Source organism: Aspergillus uvarum (genome assembly GCF_003184745.1).
Source record: "Aspergillus uvarum CBS 121591 unplaced genomic scaffold BO82scaffold_50, whole genome shotgun sequence".
NCBI classification, from domain to species: domain Eukaryota; kingdom Fungi; phylum Ascomycota; class Eurotiomycetes; order Eurotiales; family Aspergillaceae; genus Aspergillus; species Aspergillus uvarum.
The window spans coordinates 162412-177713 of NW_020291347.1; the positions used below are offsets into that span (position 1 = coordinate 162412).

General features: G+C 52.7%; 5 protein-coding genes across 5 annotated transcripts; 3 read left to right on the plus strand and 2 right to left on the minus strand.

The window, feature by feature from the left end:
- Positions 1 to 3837: 3837 nt before the first annotated feature.
- BO82DRAFT_146402 (uncharacterized protein) lies at positions 3838 to 5236 on the plus strand. The gene has a single exon (XM_025630122.1). The coding sequence runs from the start codon at positions 4176 to 4178 to the stop codon at positions 5043 to 5045; it is 870 nt and encodes a 289-aa protein (XP_025489234.1). The 5' UTR covers positions 3838 to 4175; the 3' UTR covers positions 5046 to 5236.
- BO82DRAFT_356834 (uncharacterized protein) lies at positions 4966 to 6595 on the minus strand. The gene has a single exon (XM_025635843.1). The coding sequence runs from the start codon at positions 6281 to 6283 to the stop codon at positions 5201 to 5203; it is 1083 nt and encodes a 360-aa protein (XP_025489235.1). The 5' UTR covers positions 6284 to 6595; the 3' UTR covers positions 4966 to 5200.
- Positions 6596 to 7689: 1094 nt separating this feature from the next.
- BO82DRAFT_420780 (uncharacterized protein) lies at positions 7690 to 9549 on the minus strand (the record flags this gene model as incomplete). Its single annotated transcript, XM_025640141.1, has 5 exons — positions 8887 to 9549; positions 8701 to 8805; positions 8421 to 8639; positions 8216 to 8358; positions 7690 to 8164 (listed from the first exon to the last, which is right to left on the minus strand). Exons 1-5 carry the CDS (start codon positions 9085 to 9087, stop codon positions 7690 to 7692), a joined length of 1143 nt encoding a protein of 380 aa, XP_025489236.1. The 5' UTR covers positions 9088 to 9549.
- A 1263-nt stretch (positions 9550 to 10812) lies between these two features.
- On the plus strand, positions 10813 to 12958 carry BO82DRAFT_356838 (amino acid transporter). The gene is made up of 5 exons (XM_025635844.1): positions 10813 to 10866; positions 10959 to 11029; positions 11090 to 11203; positions 11272 to 11354; positions 11408 to 12958. The coding sequence occupies exons 1-5, from the start codon at positions 10834 to 10836 to the stop codon at positions 12565 to 12567; spliced, it is 1461 nt and encodes a 486-aa protein (XP_025489237.1). The 5' UTR covers positions 10813 to 10833; the 3' UTR covers positions 12568 to 12958.
- An 85-nt stretch (positions 12959 to 13043) lies between these two features.
- BO82DRAFT_341356 (putative carboxylesterase) lies at positions 13044 to 15215 on the plus strand. The gene is made up of 3 exons (XM_025633545.1): positions 13044 to 13633; positions 13708 to 14055; positions 14117 to 15215. The coding sequence occupies exons 1-3, from the start codon at positions 13394 to 13396 to the stop codon at positions 15143 to 15145; spliced, it is 1617 nt and encodes a 538-aa protein (XP_025489238.1). The 5' UTR covers positions 13044 to 13393; the 3' UTR covers positions 15146 to 15215.
- Positions 15216 to 15302: the final 87 nt, after the last annotated feature.

The window sequence follows — 15302 nt, forward strand, 5'->3', positions numbered from 1 at the left end:
GCCAGGCAGGCGGACTGGTATCGAGGGCGTAGGCCCACGTCCAGTGGCAGCCATCATCGATGACCCGAGGGATTGGATCATGAGTCTTCACACGGTCCCGATGGGTTGGCTTGAAGAAGAAACGAACCACCTACACTAGTCATGTTCAGTCGCAGTTAGACTTGGAAGAGGAGGGGGTGTTCCACTGCTCCTCGTCATCTCCTTCCTTTCCTTCGGTGGGCCAGGCCCGTGCGAACCATTGAAGCTGCCTACAAGGGCTAGACCACCGGGTCGGGAAAGGTTCTTTTGCTTTGGGATTCCAGTAATAATTCTAGCTGGGCTGCAGAATTATGCAGACACAGCAATGCAGACAACGCAGTGCAGCCAGCACATTGCCTCGCCACCCAGGTTATGGTTGGCTACCAGCCCCAACAATCACTATGATCGTGTCCACTTTGTCAATGGCTTGCCATTGGCACTGCGGCAGTCCATTTGGGCAACCATCTTCCACTCCGATCTTTTTTCCATCATCACCGTAAGCGGGTGTATTGTTTTTGCGGCCCGTGTAATTGCAGCCAAGGTCGATGAGCGGAGGTTTGATGCGGGCTGGGATGGGAAAGAGCGATTGCCCTACTTTGCTAGTGGCGGACGCCGTCTCCCGTCATTCCCGTCAGTTGCTATACGCATGGTGGACATTGGACATTGGACGATGGTTAGTCCCAATACGGTGGACGGCGGGCCCGGGGTATCGCATCCACTCTTCTGCACCGCACGGGTGCTAACCTGCTAAACTTGCACCAGCAGTAACTTATGCGGTATGGTGCCATTTGTGGCATAATGCAATATTGACACCCTGCACTCCAAAGCAGAAGCCGATGCTTTTTTTTTTTTTTTTTTTTTTTTCGAAGTTGGAAAGAATGCGAGCAGATGCACAACAGACACTCTAGCTGAATAATTAGAGACACTGCCAGGCATGAATGATGCTCATGTTCATGATCGACTGCATTACCCATGACGGGTTCGATCACAACGCAGAATAATGCAATCTTGTGTCCTCGTCTCGAGTGGGCCCGCCCTCAAAGATTCCATAATAATTCATCCCTTTTTCTGTTCTTTTCTTTTTGACGTTTTCCTTTTCATTTTGTTTCTTATTTTTTTTTTTTTGCTGTCATCCTTCCCTTCCCGTCAACCCCTCTCAGTCTCAGTTCAGTCTGATCCCCGCTGGCTGGATACGAAAGTGGAGACTGCACACTGGGACTAGCGCCGGTACGAGAGGGCCAGCAGAAACTGGCAGAATTGCCGGAAAGTGCAGAAAGTGCAGTACGTAGACTAGCACAAACCTGTCGATTCCGGCGACGGGGGTCTGACTGGTTGCTTTTCCCCCTCATGGGCCCCATTGAACCATGAACTTTAATTGCTTCGCGGGTGCGACCAAAGGCCGGCCGGCCCACCAGAGACACCCCGAAGAGAGACCTGACCTTTGACAGGACCGTCACCGTTTCATCCTCCCTGTTTGAACCTCTTTACCCAGGGAGAAGGGGGGAAATGATTGGACCAGGCTTGACCAGACTCTCAATACCTGCGAGACTGCTGCAATAATGACACGCTGCCGCAATCCATGTAGGAGGAAAATAACTGTCTTGCAGAAGATGGGTGGGGAGTGGATGGATGGAGTGAGTGGGTAGGCCCTCATCCGTCTCTGCATGGGCCTTTCCAGCCGGTCATCCTTCCTCCCCCCTCTGCCTTCTGAGTTCACATCCGTCTTCCCCCCGAGGCAACCGGCGGATAACCACAGAACTCAATAAAACTGGTGCGGCAAGGCAATGGACGGACCGGCCTCCCGTGTCATTGGTATGTCCTAGCCAGTGCAATGCTGCTCATACCGTATCCTGTACTTGGGAAAGGAGGGTTGCCCATCGCGGGTCCAGTGACACGCAATGGTCCGACTGATGCTATTCCATAACCGGCAGGATCCTGACAGGACTCAAGGGGAGAGAGTCAGTTCGCAACCTTTAGCTGCATTGCCTGGAGTGTAAAAGATTGTGAACGGGTGGTGGAGGGAACTTGACCCACTCAGTCACTCAGTCGGCGATGTGCGGTTTGACCACCGCCCAGCATTCCTTCCCCCCTTTGATCAGCAACAATAGTCATGCATCCACCGGAATAGTGCGGTCATGGCAGCAGCCGTCCCAGCAGCGCGTCCGCCTGCAGCAGCTCTTCACACCTGGGAACCCAACCAAATCTGGTTTTTTCAGTCGAGTTCGATAAGAGCACGGGTTGCCAATCGAAATCTGGCCCATCGCTTAAGCCACGACCTTCATCTGTCCCCGTGAGACTCTCCCGCGAACAAAGGATGAGGAAAATCGCAAGTTCACCGCTGCCTTCTCGCGCCAGAATCTGGGTAATCACTCTCTTGACTGCAGTTGGGATTTCGACGAGCACCCACAAATTGTAGCCCGACAATCATGAAACGCTGGATGGGATACCATCCTTCCGATGACGCAGAACACAAAAGGGAGCCAATCCCCCCCTGCAGAGATCGGACAAGAACGCCAACGGTCGGCGGTCGGACTGGTTGCGATGATGCTTCCATGGTGATTCGGCAACCACTAGAAGCCAGCTAGCAGGTTAGTACCCATGTCGCCAACGGACAAGCCAGCGAGGCGTGTCATGCAGAGGCCCTGTCCACTTGCTCGGGCCCCCCTGGCCTGCAGGGCCGGTGAATTAATTCGGAGCCCGTCGGAGACGCACCCCGGTCTCAGACTGCCCTTCTCCACGAGCGCAAATCTTGGTTGCGTCCAAGTTCTCACCTGGAGGCTGGACACCGTTGCGTGGTTGAGTTAACATCTCAAATCATGCTTTTATCCCGGTCGCATCGCCGCGCTTGTCCTCCCGAGAGGAGTTCTGACAAGGGTAATGTCAACACATTGTTCGACCGTTTGGAAGATCATCTTCGTCTGTGCTCCAGCTGGCAGGCAGGTGCGACATCAGCATGGTTTGCTGGCTACGAAGAACCTAGATAGTTGTGGATAAGCTTCTTTGAACAGATGTTAGCGGGGGTCGCCAGCAGAAGAATCGGGCGACCGGCTTGGACCATTCCATTTCCCTCGATTAATTCTTCAATGATGTGGTCGCATTTTTTCAGTGCTGCTTGGTCATCGGTCTCACGGCCACCACTGTTTCTGAGCAGGATTTAGCATTCATTGAGAGTAGTGTCTCTACCTCTGAAGAGATGCGGTGCAGCCTTCCCGGGTGGGTTCCTCGCGATGATGCCGGGAGAGCCGCTCTCTTGCTCGTGAGGATGTTGTCGTGCTGTCAAATGAGGAGATGAGAATAAAACAGATAAGTCAATCACATAGTCATCTGGAAAGGCAATGGCAGGCGCGTCCTTCCTCGCGATCAGAATCCGGCAAGTTGGTGGTACAGTGTTGAGAGGAAAGGAGAAGCGGTCGAAATGGTCGAGGTGGTCCAGGAAACTGGCCGTCAACAGTGGTGGACACTAGAAATCTCAGGCCGGATTCAGGCCGGAGTCGAGCAGGTGGATGGAATTTCCTTCCTGCAACTGACTCAGCCAACAGCTCAACAAGCTGGGAAACGAACTCCGACCGTGGCAGCTGCATCTTTCCTCGGTTGCGTTTGACTGCTCTGATACTGCTTTACTCATCTCCAGCATCACCTTAGACTACTGTACAGTATGTACCAACCCATGCACTACGATCGAAGTGCGTTACCTGGATGAACATCGTAACTTCAAGCTTTCGAAAATGTCTTTCTCAATTACAAAGTACTGGATTAAGCTGGGAGTCTGCCTCGACAAAAAGTCATTAGACTTTCCTCAAGATCGCGCAAGCAAGAATGTGTGACTTTCAGATCTTGATCTCCTCTGCTGCTTCCATGATTGAGAGAAAGATGTGAATTCGATACTTATTGAGTTTAATGTCGTCTGGGACAAGCCACCCTGAACAACAGTTGAACAACAGTTCTACCAGAGGGGTATATGTACGAGGCTAGCCTCCTGGCTTCTCGAAGATTGGCCTCTTGCTAACAGCATGTTAGAGGCGGGATAGCCATTTTCTACCACCAAATCATGCGCATGCATTTGGTTCCATAATGACGATGTCGCTCTCATCTTGGAGGTCCTATCTCGAGCTCACGCGGCTGAACCATCCTCTCGATGCAATCGTGCTTTACTCTCCATGTACCACCAGCGTCGTCCATGCGGCCGCTGTATCCCACTGGCAGACCCTTCCTCTGCCCCTAGTACTTCGGTGCCTAATCGGATAGCTACCAATCTCTGTGCTCCAGGCAATCTCCAAACACCATCAACGATATCCTTGACCAAGACCTGGACCGGAAGGTGTCTCGGTGCCGAATCGGCCCCTGGCCCGGGGAGCTCTATCTACAACCCAAGCCAGTATCTTCGCTGCAGTCCAAGCGGTAGCGCTCGTTCTTCTCTCCGCCTGGGCTCTTCTCCGCGCATTCCAGCTTATCCTATCGTGGCTGTCGTTTGCAGCTGTATTTACCCGCTTGGGAAGCGTGTCACCAACTACTCGCAGGCCATTCCCGGGGCCATGTTTGCCGCGGGCTTCCTCTGGGGGTACGAGTCCACTGGGCTTCGTCTGGCGTCCCAGGCTCATATGGTGAAGATTTCCGCGGGCAGCATGATGGGGGTCCTTTGCTTGTGGGTTGTGATGCTCGATGTGATCTATGCATTTCAGGACGTCGCGGATGATCCCAGCGCAGGGATTTGGAGCATGAGCTTCCGATTCCAGAATTCGAGTCAGCGGCTCTTTATGGTCTTGGGGATATTGTACACGACATTCTTTTTTGGTGAGTGGGGTTGCTGCAAGTCTGGGCCGATATTCTGTTGTTGTTGCCGGGTGCGCGGCGGCAACGCTGTTCGTCAACCTGGGCTGGGTGGATATCACGTCCAGGGCGAGTTGCCGGTGGAGGGGGTTTCCGTTGACGGCGGAAATTGTGTTTTTGGGACTGTTTGGGATTGCGTGTCCGAGAGGTTCGCAGTTGGCACAGCTGCTGCGTCAACGTGTTTGGTGTCGCCGGTGTAGGATACATGCCTGCAACTGTATTCTCGGTCCAAAGAATACTATAAAAGATCTTTGCTATACTATATACCTTTATCGAGATACAATCTAAACCATCGTATACAATCTGCACATTTATCATGCCACGACATTCAAGGCCTCTGCAACCTCCCCAACCCTCAACCCCTCACCCTCGTCGCCCTAAGAAACTCATAATCCGGCATCGCCTCCTCCACCGCGCGCTCCAACATCCCCGCAACCTCCTCCCCAAACTCCGCCCTCCACTTCACAACCTCCGCCCTGATATCCACCGCCGCGGGCGTCTTCTCCTTCACCACGCCAGACGACCCCTCCAGCGTGGACAACATAATCCTAGCCGCAGCATAATAATCCCGCTGCTCCTGGGTCAGAAGCCCCTCGTCCTCCTCCTTCTTGCCCCTGCGCTGATGCGGCTCGCCCACGCTCCACTCCCACTTGACCATGCCCTCCTCCAACCCAGCCAACTGACAAAACCGCCTCACCGCCGCCGGCTCATGAATGAGATCATGCGCATCAAGCAGCAGCACCTCCTCCCCCGGCTTTTGCCGCAGACACCACTCCACCAACCCCCTCGTCCATCGCAGGGACATATTCGTCGCCAGCGTGCCGCGCAGCGTCTCCTCGTCGTCGACCAGATACCCCGTCTCACCAACCTTACGCATCGCGCGATAGAAACTCGGAAACGCCAGGGCCGGATGCCGGATAATGAAGGCCAGACGCCAGGAGCGGAGGTACTCGTCGGGGAAGATGGTTTCGTTGCCTTGCGAAAACGTGGCGGTCGGGCCGTAGGTGGCGGGCAGGGGCAGGCGGAAGAGGTTCTCGTCCGCTGCGCTTCTGTCCTCGTCGTCCGAGGGCGAATCGTCTGGGTCGGTCGGGTGGAAGGAGACCGGGTTGGCGAACCAAAAGGCGTGTTCTTTGGCGAAGGCGCGTTTGCCTTGCGTGGCTGCCTCGGCGGAGAAGGCCTCCAGCGCGGCGAAGCATGACTGGAAGACGGAGCGGACCTGCGCCACGGTGGATGGGGGCCAGACGGCGGGCGGGGTGGTCAGGACGCTGCTCTGCGCGGCGGCGGTGAAGGCGTCGAAGAAGAAGTAGCCGCCTTTGTTGTTGGTGGAGAGGGTGGGTTGCTCGTGGATGTTGAGGACTTTGAGCAGCAGGTTCGAGGCGGTGCGCGGGACGCTGACCAGGAGGAGGCGTTGTTGGCCTGCGGGGTCGGTTTTGGTCATTCTGTTTTCGTTGAGAAGGGAGCTTGTTGGTGCTTTGGGTTTGATGCTTGGGTCGGTTGTTGGCAGGTTGATTGATTAGATCGATTGCGCAGCAGGATCGCTGGATTCAAGGCCAGTGGACGGGAACTCGGGTCACCGGTTAAGCTTAAGTGAGGGTGTGGGCAATGAGAGCACCGGACGATGAGGACATAATGGAGTCCGATGGCGTGATTTAAGCCTCTACTTATAGTTCTTCAGGCTTGGGGGGCGCAGACTAGTTGATTAGTGCTTGCTGATAGCGCATGGACTACTCTATACCTCAGAATAAAATGCCCTCATTGTCTGTACAGTACACATGACCCCTCAGTTGGCCCACCCTTTCGACGAACTCGCAAAACCTGCCTCCATCCCTGCTCGACTTCCGACAGTGGAGGCTCAACACGGGCAACAAACGCGATCATTGGCTTGAAGTTGGCGATCGGCAAGGATCGTGCTGTTGGGCTGTCAAAATTAGTAACGGTCTCGGTCGCTCGGCTTTAGGACTGTCCGCTTGACAGCGAGCACCTAATGAGTCAATGTCAAGCACTGAAGGCAAGGGCCAATGTTGAAAACGTTGCTGCTGGGGTGTGGTGACAGATGCAGATCATCCTGGTCAAGTCTCCACCAAACTTGCCCCAATCGAGGCATCCAGCGTAGAAGTCAGGATGTTACTCGTGGGGATTAACCGGGGTGGGGAGGATAGTGCCTGTCCGAGGTTTCACGATATGAATGGAGATTGGACTGGGGCCTTGGTGGGTGGGTTCGACTCCGACGGAAGCCCCGGGCCCGCAGCAGTCTTGAATGAAGGGGTTGCAGTGTGAGGGGAACCATGCATATCAACTAGGGTAGGGTAGGATAGGGGCTGGGAAAGCCTTGACCATCCTCTTGGGAAGAGATACGCAGGATGCTAATCAGTTGCTGTTTCATCTAAGGGTACAAGCATCCTGGACTCTGCATCACCGCATTACAATCAATGCATGCAGAATCAAGACGTGGGGAATCGGTATTACCACCTGCTCGCAGACGACCGGGTTTGCACATGAGCAATTGCTCAACCCCTGTTGAATCTGATGACAGGCAGGTTGTCTGTGGACCAGAAGACATACCGTATCTGACTGGGCTAATTGTTGCACAGCTCTACCGTTGCTACACTAACAGGTCATTCGAGACGGCAACAGTGGGACCGCCCTTTTGCTTCTCTTACCGCTCTCACCTGGTGCAGGTAACACTCGGAGCAGGATTGCAATTTTTGCATGCCTTGATTTCATAATCCAATTTGAGTTTTAACGAAACAGGCGAGCCTGCGGTATAAGGCTGGACGCTATGGCATGACACTCACATTTCCCTGACCTGTGCACTGAAAAGTCTGGATCCAAAGCCAGGAAGAATCATAAATTGGTTGCTGACTTGGCATCTACTCCTCCCCTTTCATCCAGCTCAATACTCTCCCTCGTCACAGAAATCTGGACACTTTTCATGATGGCGTTGGTCCGTTTTAGCAGGCACGGAGTCCTAGAAGATGACGCCGATGCCGATGTACCCTGCAGGATTGGCTCGCGGTCCGTACCGTTTCTGCCTGGCAGAGGAGCTGGATCTTTGATGTGGTGTGATAATTTCCAGGCCGTGGGCGCAGTTGGCCCACTATTACTATGGGAGCCGGACATTTCCTCTGTGTAGGCGAAGCCTTGCTCGTCTTCGTACACCGCCACAAACAACTTGAGGGATGATATTGTCAAGAGTACGATGCTGAGGCTCATATGGAGCTCAGCGGTCGTGGTGGCATAGGCTCCAAGCAGGGTTGGGTCGGAAGACTGGATTTGCTTCCGGGTGAAATATAAGTGGATGGTGGAGAGAGGTATGAGTCTGCACAAGAGTATAAGCGGAGTGTGTTTTCAAGAAAGGCGAAGAACAGACATAATGCGGAAGCTGAGAATACCCAACACTATCATCTTTTGCCTTGGCGATATCTGAACGTTCAGGATAATTACCACTGGGTAGGAAAGAATCAACACTTCGAGGATAATGTCGAGCGCGCTGATTGCTCGCCAGCGTGGCAGCTATCAGTAGTGATCAGTGAGTCGTAGTTTATCTCACACTACTCCAACCTGTTCAAACTCACAAGGCTTGGACATTCATGGTCGATATCAACCCAAGGATCGCTACTGCATCGAATGGCTAACAGGAGCATTGCCAGAAATGTCCACAACGCACATGCCACCAGAATAGACTTGATCATCCATTTGGTCCGAGGCAGCGAAAGGTTTTGGTAGAACAGCATTGTGCATATCTTCGACAGTCCTAGGATGAGGATATACAATAGGTCTGCTGCATAGCCGGCCTTGTGCATAGGACACGTAGGGGTTAGTCATCATACTAACAGAGCAGAGAGGTGTACGTACCTTCAACATAGAGGAGGAGTCTGCAGAACGAAGTAAATCCTCTGACTGGCCCCAGCCAAAGTGAACTTGGACTAGCACCAGAGACACTTGCGCGCAGGCGCACGCCTAAGGTCGTTGAACATCAGTCAGTTAGCCAGCGGGAAAAGAGTTTCCGGCGGGGTTGTTTCAGCAGAGCTGCAACCTTACCACAACTACGAACAGAACATAATCATCACGTAAGAGAATGCTTCGCTTCGAGGATGCGAACATCCGGATTCCGAGAGAAGCCAAGACGAGAAAGAGTCCCAAGGAAGTGATGATGACAATCAAGCCATTATGATTATGCTCGTTTTCTTCGGTCAATGGAGGAGAAACCCCGGGCGGCAGGGACGAGGGCAGAGTGGCCATCGGGGCGGAAGCTATCGCGAGATCAAGATGAAGAACAGGAAGAACGGAGGTTGCATCTCGAGAACAAGTATATCAACGGGCAGCCCAAAGAGAAGGGACTGTACTGAACCATGTTGAAGGAGACCAGCAATGCATGGAGAGCATAAAGGTCAGCTTAGCTGGCGACGCCGATGACTTCTTTACATCCTCTTTTTGCTTTTGCTCCTCTGGAAAATTGCCAGATGCGACAGAGCAGAGATGACCCTTGCAACCCCGTCCAACACCCTGCCATGATTGCTACCTTCGGCGCCTATCGGCTGTCTGCATCACCACTTTCGAGGGTTTCTTCTTCCTGAAGCTGAACGTACATACGGGGACTTTGGTCCAGATTTTGATCCTTTCCTATAATAGACAGACGGCCCTGCTGTCTCGGACAATAGCTAGCGTGGCTTTATGCATACTTTGCCACTTGACCACCGGTCGCAAATCATGAAACTGAGGGTACATGAAGGCAGTCTAATACCATCGCATGTCCTTTAAAGAATTGAGAAACCGGCTGAACTAAATCTCTTTTTGACTTGTTCAAGCTCTCCAATTTGGCCGAGGTAGCGCTCACCCACTCATGATTTCCGTGTCACTCAATCTTGACTGACGTGATGGGAAAAGAAGGACCGCTGTCGACCGAGGGCCCAGGGCTCGCAACTTATTTATCGAATGGCGTCGAATTATAGTATCAGCCACGATAGTGGCCTTGTATGTTGCTTCCACCGCAGTCCCTAGGCAGCAATTGTAGATTCGGACCGGTCACAGCCAGATGAATTTCCTTGGATGCTAACCATTGACGTGTCTCGTCGTTGCGACAAGCGAGAGACCAATTGGAATTGGGTCGCCAGAAGTACGTTACACGACTTTCCAGCGCGTTGTTTACCTCGTTTTCCTTCCCGCCATGATTTAGTCTCACGTGGTGGTGTCAAGCGTGCTTTACCTCCGTTCCGTTACGTGCTGCACCGGTCGGTATCCCCAATTCAACCATCCCGATGGAAGAGAGGCAATAAGAGGAGTGGTTTGCCGCCCAAGGTGCCGATCGAGTGGCGGAGACGACCCTTGTAGCTTGGTTACACACCAGGTCAGCACATTTCAATCAAGACCAGCTGGGGCATGTCAGAAAGGGCCCAGGGTGCATACGCCTAGAAGCCAGAACGAGGTTCCACGGGAGGAATGACGGAAGGCATGCTTGAAATCGGTGGAAGGGGGGCGGGGTACTGCAACGGTCGGTGAATAACTGAAGGGACTGTATTTGTGGGATTGGAATCAAAAAAGGGCAAAGAGATGATGATGTTGAAACAGATTGCAGGACGGCTGAGAGAGGTTGAGAAAGGAGAAGAAGCAGTGAGAGAGGGAGATCGTTCGGTAGTCAACGAGATCCCTGTCCATACAAACCAAACCAAACAACCACCTCAACCTTGAACCGTGAACTCTCACGCCGCTTTCCCTTTCCTACTCTTTCTACTCCCTCTCACGTTGCACAACAATTTCACCTGTCGATTGCCCCTTTTCCATTCTCCATCCTTTTCACGGCCTTTGCTGTTCTGGCCTGACTCACATCTTCACCCTTCCAACTGTCTATCAACAATGGCAACAGCGTCTGGAGGTCTGTCCAATTCGCGAAAGGCAGAGGATCTGATCACAGCGACAGGATGCCATCCTCTCGAAATCCCCACGGAGGATAAAGATGGAGAAACGGGCACCCGCCATGACCACACTGATATGACCCGCATGGGCAAGGCACAGGAATTCAAGGTTGGTAGCTGACAGCTGACCTCCTCTGCGTACCCTTCAAAAATTCCTAATAATTGAGCCGATTGGAACGTTGACACCAGATCTCGTCTTAGAGGAATCTCCGACCGCTGGCTGCTCTCAGTTTTGCATCGGTCCTCCAGGCCACCTGGGAATTTATCCTGATGTGAGGACACCTATGCAGCTTGTCCTCTCAAAGGCAGACCTAATAGCGACTCTCTGACAGATCGAATACACAAGGCCTTGAGAATGGGGGAATGGCTGGTTTGGTCTGGACCTATGTCTGGACCTTTGTTGGCTTTGGCTTCATCATCGTTTCGCTGTCAGAAATGGCATCTATGTCAGCCATGCCTCTATTCCCCAGGATGCCAGAGGGTGTGCTCTAATAATACCTTGCTGAAAATATAGGGCTCCTACATCCGGAGGACAATACCACTGGGTTTCAGAGTTTGCCTCCCCACGCTACCAAAAGTTCCTGAGCTATTTGACCGGTTTGCAATACCTTGTACCATTGAGGTCTAAGATGTCTCATTAACTTGCATAGGGTGGATGTCCGTACTGGCATGGCAGGCGGGTGCAGCATCTGGATCTTTCCTCACCGGCACTATAATCCAGGGCTTGATCAGCGTACACAATCCGAAATACGAACCCACGAGATGGCAAGGCACACTCTTTGTCTTTGCCATGATCTTGGTGATCTACTTCTTCAATGTCTATGCAGCGAGCTGGATGCCCCGGATCCAGAACGTGCTGCTCGCTCTACACACCCTCTGTTGGGTGATTGTGGTTGTCGTTCTCTGGGCCATGGCCCCTCGCCAATCTGCTAGTGCTGTGTTCACGGAGATCAAGACATATAGTGGTTGGCATAATGCGGGGCTGGCTCTGATGATTGGACAAATCTCCGCCATCTATGGGTCGCTTAGCTCTGATGCCACGGCCCATATGTCCGAGGAGGTCCGGGATGCCGGCCGCTATGTGCCTCTCGCCATCGTTGGTGGTTATTTTAGCAATGGAATCCTGGCGCTCATCACTGTCATCACCCTAATGTTTGCCATGCCATCTGTCGAGGATGCATTGAATGACCCAACAGGCTTTCCATTTATTTACGTGTTCAAACAGGCCGTCTCCACCGCAGGGGTCAACGGGTTAACGGCCATCATACTTATCCCAGTCATCTTCAGCAACATTCTTTTCAATGCATCGACGGCCCGCCAAACGTATGCCTTCGCTCGAGACAAGGGATTACCATTTGCAGGTTGGATCTCGCATGTGAACCAGAGCTACAAGCTACCGGTCAATGCCATCGCACTGTCGTGTATCATTAGCGGCCTTCTTTCTCTCATCAATATCGGCTCAGACACGGCATTCAATGCGATTATATCCCTGAATGTTGCCGCGCTCATGTGGACCTATGCAATTTCAATCAGCTGTGTCATGTATCGCAAAATCTACCTTCCTGATACACTGCCGCACCGGCGTTGGAGCCTCGGCCGACACGGTCTCTGGATGAACGCCACGGGCCTGGTGTATGTTCTCTTTGCGCTATTCTGGTCATTCTGGCCCCCGGAAATCCCGGTCACCTTGAAGAATTTCAATTGGAGTATTGTTCTATTCCTGGGGGTGTTTCTGATCAGCGTTGCGATGTACATGTTTCAGGGAAGGTGGGTTTACAAAGGGCCTGTTGTGGATGTCAAACGGTTGTGACTTGATGCACCGATATTGTGCGCATTTCTAAGCAGCGGCTACTTAATTGTGCGGAGATAGTGGCTCACGTGCTTGTGGCCCTCTCTATCCCTGCCAGTTGACTTACCCCTCACTTCCACCATCTACGCCAATGAATTGACGCGCTGCCTCAGGTCAAATATCTGGTTTCCAAGGCAAGATTGAGTAGTAAGACTGATTTGTCTTCTCTCGCAATATGGGATATGATCCTGCCATCCCTCTCACTCAAACCGGCAGGCCCCTCGCGGTATCCGAAAGTTCACCCTCGTCACCCTCGGTAAATGCGGGAGCGAACCCCGAGACCTTCTATTTAGCCTTAAATCCTTTGAAGTCATCAGGGTCAGACCATGAGCCTTCGGGCCAACAATAGCACACCTTCAAATTATCGTGCGTCATTTAAAGCTTATATCTCAATGTATTTCAATCGGTCGTCCTTCGAGCCCAATTACCCCTACCCGTTCCAGCTCGCATTGTTTGCTCAGGATGGGGGGCCCATTCACCTCCTTCCGGGCTATTTTCCCGTTTTCTAAACTCCTTTCAATTAAGCCGACCCCCTCGCATGTCTAGACGTTCCGATTCCTGGATAATTGTGTCAATTCCCCCACAATACCTGCAGGATGCTTTACAACCGGCAAAAGTCTTCGGCCTGGTAACATAGCTCTCCTTGCAAACCCCGCACGATGCGGGAAAAGTAGTGAAGAAGAAGAAGCGGACAGCTACATAAAGTCAACCCCATGGTGGAGCATACGTCGCAACATAGTGGGCTCTTTCCCTCTCCGTGTAGAACTAACAGAGCTTTTCTGACATTATGAGGCTTCTTGTCTTGCTGGCCATTATCTCCCAGGTCGCTAGCGCATTGCCCAGCTCTGCAGATGGCGCTTCAGCTCCCACTGTGGACCTTGGATACTCCAAGTACCAAGGCACTCGTCTAGCGGGAGGAGTAGATCAATTCCTGGGTATGCGCTATGCAACTCCACCCCTCGGAGATCTTAGGTTCCGAGCGCCCCAGGATCCCGTGAAAAACGACACATTACAGGCTGCCACGGAGGTATATTCCAGTCTTCATTCCCTACATCCAATTCAAAGCTTTGCTCCTATCCCCATACTGATAAAGAAAGCCAGTATGGGCCACTTTGCATTGGCGTCGATCAAGTCAACTCCCCCGCTAACTGGACGGAGGATTGCCTCTTCATCAACGTTTTCAAGCCTTCAACAGCTACGCCACAATCGAGGTTGCCGGTGTGGTTCTTTATACAGGGCGGAGGATACGCAGAGAACTCCAATGCCAATTACAATGGCACAGCCGTGGTAAAAGAGTCTGGTCACGAGCTCGTGTTCGTCACGCTCAATTATCGCGTCGGAGCGTTGGGCTTCCTGGCTGGTGAGGAAGTGCGGAAGAACGGCGACTTGAATGTTGGGTTGTTGGACCAACGCAAGGCTATGCATTGGATTCAACAGCATATTGCATCAGTACGTAATACGTGTTTCCCAAATCATCTCGGGAGGGTCACTTGAGACTGACAAAGAACAGTTTGGCGGAAATCCAGACCACATCGTCATTCACGGTGTCTCCGCGGGCGCAGGATCCGTGGCTTTCCACCTCACGGCGTTTGGAGGAAAGGATGAGAAGCTATTTGTGGGCGCGGTCGCTGAATCGTCGTTCTGGCCCACTCAGCGCACGGTCGCGGAGATGGAATTCCAGTACGAGCGGTTTGTCAACGACACCGGCTGTTCCAAGGCAACAAATTCTCTCCAATGTCTCCGGGAACTCGACATCGCAACCATTCAAGGTGCCAATACAGCTTCTCCCTTCCCAGGAGGCAGCAGTAGCCCACTTCCCGACTGGTACTGGCTACCAGTAACTGATGGAAACTTGGTACCGGAGCTTCTGTACGATGCCTTCAAGAAGGGCAACTTCATCAAGGTGCCGGTCCTAGTGGGTGACGACACGGACGAAGGCTCGAATTTTGCCTACAACGCCAGCACTCGCTCGGATGTGTCGCAATTCTTCAAGAACAACTACCCTCATTTGACTGCAGCACAGCTAGACAAAATCCTGGAGGCGTATCCGCAGACAAGCCCTTTACCCAAACATGGAGCCTGGTTCCGAACCTCGTCCGATGCTTACGGTGATGCATGTTTCACGTGTCCCGGTAACCATTTGACCGCATCCGTTGCGAAGCACCTCCCGCACTCGACGTGGAACTACCGAGTCAATATTCTCGATCAATCAAACCTCGCTGGTGGCATCGGTGTTCCGCATACCTTTGAGCTACCAGCCATATTTGGTGCGGGCAGCACCGGGGCGCTCAGGAGCACGTCGTCGTATCTCAGCTACAATGCTGGGATTATCCCAGTGACCATGCACTACTTTATCAGTTTTGCCATGAAGCTCGATCCGAACCCTCTCCGCTATAACGGTGCGCCGGAGTGGAACACCTGGGGTAAAGGGTCGCGATTGCGGTTGCAGACGAATAGCACTGCGATGGAGGTGGTGCCTGCGTTGTCGGTGCAGCGTTGTCAGTTGTGGGAGGATTTGAGTGGCACAACCGAGGTCTGACTGAGATGATGCCTAGAGACTTCGTTGTCATAGATGACTGTAGAACATCTCTGCGCTTGTTCTTCAATGCATGTCGATAGCAAATGAATGGCAACCGGCTTGTGATTGTAACCATATTTGGACTTATCAGATGCTTGGCGCTCGTAATGGGCACGCC

What these genes read in the sequence shown, in the direction of transcription:
- BO82DRAFT_146402 (XM_025630122.1), top strand. Translation starts at nt 4,176, where the DNA reads ATGTACCACCAGCGTCGTCCATGCGGCCGCTGTATCCCACTGGCAGAC.
- BO82DRAFT_356834 (XM_025635843.1), bottom strand. Translation starts at nt 6,283, where the DNA reads ATGACCAAAACCGACCCCGCAGGCCAACAACGCCTCCTCCTGGTCAGC.
- BO82DRAFT_356838 (XM_025635844.1), top strand. Translation starts at nt 10,834, where the DNA reads ATGACCCGCATGGGCAAGGCACAGGAATTCAAG. An exon ending in GCAAGGCACAGGAATTCAAG is followed by an intron (nt 10,867 to 10,958) that starts GTTGGTAGCTGA and finishes ATCTCGTCTTAG; the next exon opens with AGGAATCTCCGACCGCTGGC. An exon ending in ACCTGGGAATTTATCCTGAT is followed by an intron (nt 11,030 to 11,089) that starts GTGAGGACACCT and finishes ACTCTCTGACAG; the next exon opens with ATCGAATACACAAGGCCTTG.
- BO82DRAFT_341356 (XM_025633545.1), top strand. Translation starts at nt 13,394, where the DNA reads ATGAGGCTTCTTGTCTTGCTGGCCATTATCTCCCAGGTCGCTAGCGCA. An exon ending in CATTACAGGCTGCCACGGAG is followed by an intron (nt 13,634 to 13,707) that starts GTATATTCCAGT and finishes AAAGAAAGCCAG; the next exon opens with TATGGGCCACTTTGCATTGG. An exon ending in TTCAACAGCATATTGCATCA is followed by an intron (nt 14,056 to 14,116) that starts GTACGTAATACG and finishes GACAAAGAACAG; the next exon opens with TTTGGCGGAAATCCAGACCA.